Raw genomic sequence first — 10062 nt, 5'->3', positions numbered from 1 at the left:
GGCCTCCATGCCTGTCAACCCAATGTGATCTGTAACAGCTAACCTCCAGGCCTCCATGCCAGTCAACCCAATGTGATCTGTAACAGCTAACCTCCAGGCCTCCATGCCAGTCAACCCAATGTGATCTGTAACAGCTAACCTCCAGGCCTCCAGGCCAGTCAACCCAATGTGATCTGTAACAGCTAACCTCCAGGCCTCCATGCCTGTCAACCCAATGTGATCTGTAACAGCTAACCTCCAGGCCTCCATGCCAGTCAACCCAATGTAATCTGTAACAGCTAACCTCCAGGCTTCAATGCCAGTCAACCCAATGTGATCTGTAACAGCTAACCTCCAGGCTTCAATGCCAGTCAACCCAATGTGATCTGTAACAGCTAACCTCCAGGCTTCCATGCCAGTCAACCCAATGTAATATGTAACAGCTAACCTCCAGGCTTCAATGCCAGTCAACCCAATGTGATCTGTAACAGCTGGCCTCCATGCCAGTCAACCTAATGTGATCTGTAACAGCTAACCTCCAGGCTTCAATGCCAGTCAACCCAATGTGATCTGTAACAGCTGGCCTCCATGCCAGTCAACCCAATGTGATCTGTAACAGCTAACCTCCAGGCTTCAATGCCAGTCAATCCAATGTGATCAGACCCCATCACTATTGGGTGTCTATGGCTTCCTGCTCTGGGGATGTCTTGGGGTATCTGAGGTGCTGGGAGGGGGGCAGCTGTCCCTCTCAGATACAGTTTGGGACTGAAGGCCGACCTGCTCTAGACTCCAGACAGAAATAGCCCAGAGCTCAGAGGGCACTGGCTAAACATAGCCAACCAACTTTAGCATGCTGGAGCCCTGGCTTAATATGGCAGCTGCACTTCACTGACAAACTGGGCATTTGTCATTAAAACCGGTTTGAACTGCATTAACTATCCCATTGCCTCCCCTTACAGTGGTGACCATGGTGTGAGTTGAATTAGTGGGTAACGTACTGCTGCTGTTAGCTAATGCCTACAGGCTCCGAGGTTCATACCTATCAATTTCTGTGAAAATAATTTTCTGGATTAATAAAGTGATGTGCGCTTGAATTAACCTCTTGATCATAAAATGACTTTTCCCACCTGTTCACAGTGCAAGCTCAGAACCATGAACCCATTACAGGGTTACCAGGTAACAAGGTGGGATTCTAAGTGTCTGCCAGTTGAAAATATGGGATAAAACGTAAAAACTTTGGATTCAAATGAAACCGGAGATGTTTCAAATGGTAATTGTTGAAAGTTGGTTCGACAATTTCAAATGTATTCACAAAGACAGAATATTTTTTATTGAAGTTAGTTTTATTGCCATTTTGTTATTTTGAATAGGGCGAGTGGATTTTTAGCACAGAATCACAGTGGTATTAAGCATGAATCCCTTCATAAATTGTGAGGGACAAGGTTGATGGAACACTTGGGATGTCAACATAGGTTTACAGTCATCTCTCTATCACTATTCTATGTTATGAATGGAAGACTGATGTTAAATCTTACACGATACAGAGTACAATAACAGTTAGATGAAGTCAACAGTGTTACTATATCTTTTTCAAGACAGTATCCTTTGCCAAAGGACTCAGTGGATGATGAAATGCCATTTTCTCAGGCTTGATTGTACCCTTCTTTCCAGGCCTTTGTGTGAGATTTGTGAAAACAAAACTCAAAATGACATTGTGGAAAAGGAGAGGGGATGAGGAAGAGAGATAGCTGTGTAGGGGAGAGTTGTGGCCCCATTTGCACTACTATCTGTTCACTGTCAATCATACAGCAGATGCCATAAGAACTATTCAACTGTCAACTGTCGCAACAAGTGTTTCTTTACAGCTTTGCATAGTTGGTTAGCGTTAGTCTTTATCAGCTAATGATGGATATTCCAGTTTAATGTACTGTATACAATCATTACAGTACAACATATTCCATGGTAACTATGGTAATTGGTCTGTATAGTTTATGAAAATAAACAGAACATTTTAAAAGACTTCATGTAGATTTTAAAATAAACAAATCATATTCAGCAATGGGGAATGAGTATTTTTTCATATCTATTCCATTTTTTAACCATTTTGTATGATATGGAATAGATCCACAAAGCTTTCATTATCAATTCAACATTTCCCCTTTGTGAGTCATACTTTGGATTAAAGATACTGTCAAGAACAATTTGGCAGAGCGCAAAAGATGACACCATACATATGATTTTGCTTATGTATATTTCATTTAGATTTTCTACATTTAATGACTACATTTAAATGTTTCACCTTTTGACCAACCCAGGCTATAATCTAGGAGTATTATAAGGAAAGCCAATGTAAAAAAAACATTGTTAAAATAGATTCTTAACTTTAACATTTATTTTACCATAGCCTTGCTATAAAACTTGCCTTGTGTCCTCATCCTTACATATGTCCATAGACCAACAGTATGAAAGGCGCATTTAGTTCTAGCACTACATTTAGGAGGGAATGTTTGTTCTGACTCAAAGTTTCATAACCAACAACCAAACCCACCACTTTTACCATGTGGTTTTCAATTTTGAAAGGTGGGAGAGCATTAGAGTATTTTCTATATGCCAGGTTTAGTGTAGGAGAACCGTGGCAGATAGTCAATAGGCATATACAGAAAGAGAGTTTTGTTTCTTGTCAAATTCTGTAATATCTGCCACAAAAGAGGACCTTTTAATCTTAATGATTATTATTATTATTTTTACAAATGAGAGCACACTGCTTCTAAGTAGAGAACATAAATTACACTTGAAGCCAGACGTGAAATATGTTGAAAATGATGAAATCCCAAGTAAAAAAAATATTCCAAAATCTTTTAATTCTTAATCAAATTAATACTCCTGTGTTGCGTGGACCAAATTAGGTCTTTCTGAGAAATATTAACGTTTAACTGAGCTCTGGGTGGTCTGAGGGAAATACTGTAATTAAACACACACAAATAATCTATTAGGCTACTTAACACTGGAGCACTTGATATTTGAAACCAAAAATCCCTTCTGTGTGTTATGAATCACACAAGCCTTTTGAGTAGTACTGCATCGCAGCATCTCAATGGCACATGCTCTTCCCCTTAGAAATCTTCATCAAAATTACATACTGCATCAAACTCTTTCAAATATAACACACATGATATTCAATATATTTTTTTATACTGTATGTATAAGCAAAATAAAAGCCTTCACAAAATAAAATCTCTGATTTATTTTACAATATGTAAAACAAAACAAAAATTGTTATTCTAACACCATTTTTTTTAAAGTGCTAGCGAGATATTTTACAATGTGCAAATGTAGTTTTTAGCATTGCATTATTTAATATATTTTACATTCTAATGATCTTTTCAATATCGAAATAAATCATATGTTATCCATATCATGGTAAATGGCAGAATTTCCATTTGGTTATCTTCAAGACTGTTCCTCAGTGGACCAGGTAAGAATATGGCTAGTCAGAGTTGACATATGGGCTCTAGATTTAAGACAAACAACATAAGGCAATGATCTACGTGTCCAGCTCCTGTACGGCTGCAACATTAATACTGTGTGTGTAATACTCAGAGTTAAACTCACGATATAACACCTTGCAGTTAGTTACTCATCACCCTGTTCCAGTCACTGGCAAATGGCACAGCAGCTACTTGTTGTGGCAATGTTGTAGTTAGATCCAAATACTGTCCTCCTACATGCTGCAGAGATGTACTTGTCTTTGTAACAATAGGTTGGTTGAAATATGAGGTAAATCCTTACCACTTGGCCAAGTTATCATTTTGCAAGTTAATGCCAGAGGAAGTATCGGATCATTTGTTTTTAATGGCCATTACGAGCAATATATCAGCCAGTCACCTTTTTGAATTAGAGAAGAGTGATCTTAGATCTTTACAGAACAGTTCAATTTAGTGATTATTGTTGATTAAAAAATATATATCTGTAGACACACTTATCAATGAAAATGTTTCAAGGCATCTAAACTGCTTCATTAGTAAGAGCTGCATTGTTTGCTTTCAAGATGTTCCCAAACATCAGACAGTTAAATCGGAAGACACGATATATATCAGACTGATCTAGGCAAATAAAAATAGATAGTGTATATGGCAACCAAAACCATTCTCTATCAATAACAAGAGAATGACAAGTATGCTCCATTTTGGCACTGAATCAATCTTTAGTTTATGTCTAAAGTTCTGAGGACTATTGTCGCCATGAAAGACACATTACACACAAGCTCAATGATCAAAGATGGTCATTTTGACAGTTTGGCAACTACATAACTTCAGGGGCCTAAAGAAGCCAGAATATTGAAGTCAATTGGAAAAAATTCTGTATTTTATATATCAACTCAGCCAAACCTACAAACTGTAGTGTATTATACAGTATATGATATAATATCAATTGAACAAATGCTTTTAATTATATATTCATATATCAAATCAAACTTTATTTGTCACATGCGCCGAATACAACAGGTGTAGTAGACCTTACCCTGAAATGCTTACTCTCAATGTGTAATACATATATTTTCATGTATCAAATTAGCCAAATAGATTTTTATGCAAGATTTCTTATGAAGGAGAACTACACCGGTTGATACACAAACCCTCCGTACCACATGATTGGTCTTGCAGTAATGTGTAATTTCAAGGAATTCCATATCAGTCTTAAAGATAGCCTGTAAAAATTCTGCCATACTGGGTGAGGTGGTGGGCTACACATTGGTAGACTATGGCTCTGGCCTGATGGAGTCACAGACAGGGAGGGACAGTTTGGGTATCAGATCAACCCCCCCCCCCCCCCAAAGACTATACGGCACCTGTTTATAGAATGGACCAATCAGGACATTGATTATCAACATCCCAGGTGAAAATTATCGACTGTCCAATAGACCGTTGTGAATTGATTTTGTATAGGTGTTGAGAACCGTCTGTGTACATTATCTGCATCCTCTAATTAATTGCACATAATTACCAGGTGATTCCTTTTTGATTGTGTCATCAACCCAAATGAATACATCAATTATTACATAAATTATCATCTGGTCTTTAGAGTGTTGTCAAAGGCTTTCCTGTAGGCTACAGCCTACATACCACTTTCAAAGATGATAACCTTGTTGTCTTCTGTGCTGGCAGAGAGGGAGGCCAGGCTCTTTATGTCAGTATCAGGCGCCATGTATTCAAGGTGATGGGGACCCCATTGTGGTTTGGTCAGCTTCTCCCAACGCTGAAGGAGGAGAAAACATGTTCCTTTAGGACATGGAGACCCATACTAATAAAACTGCTGTATTACTCATTCTGATGGGTGAGAATGAAATTAAAATAAATTTAAAAAGCTATATTCAAAGAGTAGGCTACATGCTGTCAACTGAGGTTTCCACGTTCCGATTTTCCCTTAACTATTTACACTTTCGTATGTTATGCATTTTATTTTTCCCACGGCTTATTCCTTTCCACCCTCCCTTACTCGATGCTAAGTCTTCACCATTATTTTCATCATCTAATAGAAATATTAATGTTGACCAATGTTTCAAAAAGACCATTCAACTGTGTTGAGTGTTCCACAGGTTTTGTGAGGGCATGTGTGTTACAGAGAGGGAAAAAAGTATTTGATCCCCTGCTGATTTTGTACAATTGCCCACTGACAAAGAAATGATCAGTCTATAATTTTAATGGTAGGTTTCTTTGAACAGTGAGAGACAGAATAACAACAACAAATCCAGAAAAACGCATGTCAAAAATGTTATGAATTGATTTGCATTTTAATGAGAGGAAATAACTATTTGACCCCCTCTCAACAGAAAGATTTCTGGCTCCCAGGTGTCTTTTATACAGGTAACGAGCTGAGATTAGGAACACACTCTGAAAGGGAGTGCTCCTAATCTCAGTTTGTTGCCTGTATAAAAGACACCTGTCCACAGAAGCAATCAATCAATCAGATTCCAAACTCTCCACCATGGCCAAGACCAAAGAGCTCTCCAAGGATGTCAGGGACAAGAGTGTAGACCTACACAAGGCTGGAATGGGCTACAAGACCATTGCCAAGCAGCTTGGTGAGAAGGTGACAACAGTTGGTGTGATTATTCGCAAATGGAAGAAACACAAAAGAACTGTCGATCTCCCTCGGCCTGGGGCTTCATGCAAGATCTCACCTCATGGAGTTGCAATGATCATGAGAACGGTGAGGAATCAGCCCAGAACTACACGGGAGGATCTTGTCAATGATCTCAAGGCAGCTGGGACCATAGTCACCAAGAAAACAATTGGTAACACACTATGCCGTGAAGGACTGAAATCCTGCAGCGCCCGCAAGTTCCCTCTGCTCAAGAAAGCACATATACATGCCGGTCTGAAGTTTGCCAATGAACATCTGAATGATTCAGAGGACAACTGGGTGAAAGTGTTGTGGACAGATGAGACCAAAATGGAGCTCTTTGGCATCAACTCAACTCGTGGTGTTTGGAGGAAGAGGAATGCTGCCTATGAACCCAAGAGCACCATTCCCACCGTCAAACATGGAGGTGGAAACATTATGCTTTGGGGGTGTTTTTCTGCTAAGGTGACAGGACAACTTCACCGCATCAAAGGGACGATGGACAGGGCCATGTACCGTCAAATCTTGGGTGAGAACCTCCTTCCCTCAGCCAGGGCATTGAAAATGGGTCGTGGGATGGGTATTCCAGCATGACAATGACCCAAAACACACGGCCAAGGCAACAAAGGAGTGGCTCAAGAAGAAGCACATTAAGTGGAGTGGCCTAGCCAGTCTCCAGACCTTAATCCCATAGAAAATCTGTGGAGGGAGCTGAAGGTTCGAGTTGCCAAACGTCAGCCTCGAAACCTTAATGACTTGGAGAAGATCTGCAAAGAGTGAGACAAAATCCCTCCTGAGATGTGTGCAAACCTGGTGGCCAACTACAAGAAACGTCTGACCTCTGTGATTGCCAAAAAGGGTTTTGCCACCAAGTACTAAGTCATGTTTTGCAGAGGGGTCAAATACTTATTTCGCTCATTAAAATGCAAATCAATTTATAACATTTTTGACATGCGTTATTCTGGATTTTTTTCGTTATTATACTGTCTCTCACTGTTCAAATAAACCTACCTTCAAAATGATAAGACGGATCATTTCTTTGTCAGTGGGCAAACGTACCAAATCAGCAGGGGATCAAATACTTTTCCCCCTCACTGTAAGTGCCTTGCTCAAGGGCACGATACATTTTTCACCTTGGCGGCTCGGTTATTCAAACCAGCGACCTTTCGGTTACTGGCCCAACCCTCTAGCTGCTAGGCTAGCTGCCACCCATGTTGGTAAGGAGCACAGTATGATATTGATACTGACCTCCTTGAAGGTTCCCGTGGCCCTGCAGAGCTTGTACAACACGCTGACAGGGATACAGAGCATGGACATCAGAGCCATGCACCAACCAATCACCTCACCCCACCATGGGTACACATACGTATTGTTGTAGGTAAGAGGCTTGTAGTTGAACAGGTGAAATAGGAAGATACCCTTTGGAAGGACAAAAAAAACATGATTATTTTACCAGGCAGTTCAATTAGGCACAAATGTACAATGACAGGCTATGTAGTCATGACTAGAGGTGTGTATACAGTGGTGTATTGGTGTCTGGAAAAGTGGGTATTATCTCATTTGACAAACATTTCTCAAACGGCCCGAAGGAAAGCTGCCCTGTGTGAAAAATTCTATGAGAAACAGTGAACACTCTGAATTACCTAAAATGATCAATCCCATATTGGTCTTTCACAGTCAGGACAATCCAAGCTGTACTGTGCAAGTAGGCTAATAGTAGGCTTACTATTGACACTGATGAATGAACCTGTCAACTAAGTCAGGTTTTCGCTCTCAATCACTTTTTTTTTTTGTAGAAAAACTAAATTGGATGTTCTAAGTCCATAACAATGCTCTAACCACATCAGGAGAACACTTTGGAGGTCTGGGAAAAATCAAAGTCGTTTATATTTTTTTGTGTAGTTACCCTTTAATTCTAATATGCATGCACCTAGCACTGTTGTTTAGTTAGAGGTGTTGTTGTAACACATATGAGATGGATTTAGCAAAACAAATGGCAACTGGATTGATGAAAATAATCATGATATCATTCTGACATGTAGGCATAGACCACTTTGTAGTTAACATTTAATAGAGAAGGTTTTTGGGAAAGCCTTTCCATCTAGCAGATGTTCATTCATTATTTGGAACTTGCATGTTTTACTTCATATTATGAGTCATGTCTTAATTTGCTTCAAAGTAGCCTATAGTTAAAATCCCAGCATCCCACCAAATGTGGAGGTATTATTTAATAAAGACTTCCTCATATGCTTTCTCCTGTTCTATTGGTTTTCTTTCAACTGTATTTCATCGTCTAGCAGCCAAAGGCATGATCCTAATCAAATGAGCAACCTATGATCGTTGTTGCATCTTTAGATCTCCCCTCTATCTAACAGATACTTCCATCTCTGTCCATGAAATCGTGCGCATTTCCTGTGCGCATTTTAGAACTGTATATTCCCGCAGATTGCATTTTTGGAACATTTGCCCAAAGGCCTACTGCCGTGTGCACGTTGCTGTGCCTAAAGTGTGAAGAAATAATACTTGACCAACATTTTAAGCTAGATATTCTGATCTGTTCCATCAGCCTTATTAAATGATACGGTGTTTACCTCCACTACACCATTTTGATATGCATCGTGGGGATTAAGACTTGAGTGTACACGATGCCCACTGAACTATAAGTGGGTATACGGCGTATACTTGCTTACGCCCTCCACTACACCACTGTGTGTGTATAGTATTGTACATCACTTACCATGCAAACACATGGAGTAATAAACGACCAGCACCACTTCATCCAAGGAAAAGGCCGGTAACCAATCATACGAGCAATGTCATCCATGAACCTGTCAGCACCTGTACACACAGAATGGCACGGTTAGAGACTCCAGCTGTCTAAGAATGGACGACAAGCACAACTACAAATACTGGTATACGATATATACCATGTGTATCCTGTACATACGACTAATAAAACTTATATTTACTCTTTATACATCAATTGTCACAAAAGTGAATGTTTCTTACCGTAGACCCAGCTGACAACTATGCATTCCCAGAATGCTTGCCATAACAGGGTCATACCGCTGGCGGAGTAATAATCAAAAAGCTGGAAGACATACATCCCTCCCTGTTGGCACACATGAGAAATAATTCATCATTGTGAATAATTTGTGATTACCATCTGATATGGATGTTACACAATATGGAATCAGCGCCCGTCAAACGGTCGTGGCTTACCTGTGTAACCATGGAGAGATCTATAATAAAGCACATTAAACAGCAGATTGCCACAGAGATTTCACGCTTATAGCGCATGTAATACTTTCCAGGAAAGAGATCTAGAATCCCAGTTACAAAACCTTCCACTCCAACAAACTGTGGATAGAAGAGGAGAAAACACAAATATAATTGTACTCAGTAAGCTTCCCACTGGGCACAGACATCAGTTCAACGTCTAGTTTTGATTTACATTGGGTTGAGTTGTCAACTGATGTGAATTCAACACAACATGTCATTGGATTTAGGTACAAAGTTAAGTGAAAAATACTAGGAAATGCTCTTTGATGTCACGTTGAGGGGGGGGGGGGGGTTGAAAAGAGGTAGAAACACTGTTGATACAACCAGTTTTTGGTGGATTGAGAGTAATCTGGTCCAGATACTCTAAGTTTGTAACAAATGGCAACCATTTAAGTGTTGTGTCCAGTAGTGTAAGGTTGCTCCTACCTGACTGTCAAGACCCAGTACGAGCAGCATAAAGAAGAAGAGAGCAGCCCAGACCGGGGGCATTGGCATCAGAGTCACAGCTTTAGGATACGCAATAAAGGCCAAGCCAGGACCTGTAGAAGAGAAGTAGGGATGAGAGACTCAACCCTACAGCTCAGACTAAGCCCTTAACACAGACACACTCTACACACATACGTACAGTACAGCAAAGAGGGAGAAGGAGATAGAGAGATAGAAAGAGAGAAAGAGAGG

General features: G+C 40.0%; 1 protein-coding gene across 1 annotated transcript in view; it reads right to left on the bottom strand.

Moving 5' to 3' along the window:
* Positions 1–1286: 1286 nt before the first annotated feature.
* Positions 1287–10062, bottom strand: part of slc6a8 (solute carrier family 6 member 8) — a 29068-nt gene continuing 20292 nt past the window's right edge. Inside the window, exons 8-13 of the mRNA XM_029621423.2 lie at positions 9811–9923; positions 9325–9462; positions 9112–9214; positions 8840–8940; positions 7351–7521; positions 1287–5235 (exon numbers count right to left, since the gene is read on the bottom strand). Of these exons, the coding sequence (XP_029477283.1) occupies positions 5095–5235; positions 7351–7521; positions 8840–8940; positions 9112–9214; positions 9325–9462; positions 9811–9923 (767 nt within the window). The 3' untranslated portion in view covers positions 1287–5094. The remainder of the gene's footprint in view (positions 5236–7350; positions 7522–8839; positions 8941–9111; positions 9215–9324; positions 9463–9810; positions 9924–10062) is intronic.

The sequence above is a fragment of the Oncorhynchus nerka genome, linkage group LG20 (genome assembly GCF_034236695.1).
Source record: "Oncorhynchus nerka isolate Pitt River linkage group LG20, Oner_Uvic_2.0, whole genome shotgun sequence".
Lineage (NCBI taxonomy): Eukaryota > Metazoa > Chordata > Actinopteri > Salmoniformes > Salmonidae > Oncorhynchus > Oncorhynchus nerka.
Note: the sequence above shows the minus strand (reverse complement) of the source record. Positions and strands in the feature narration are given on the sequence as shown.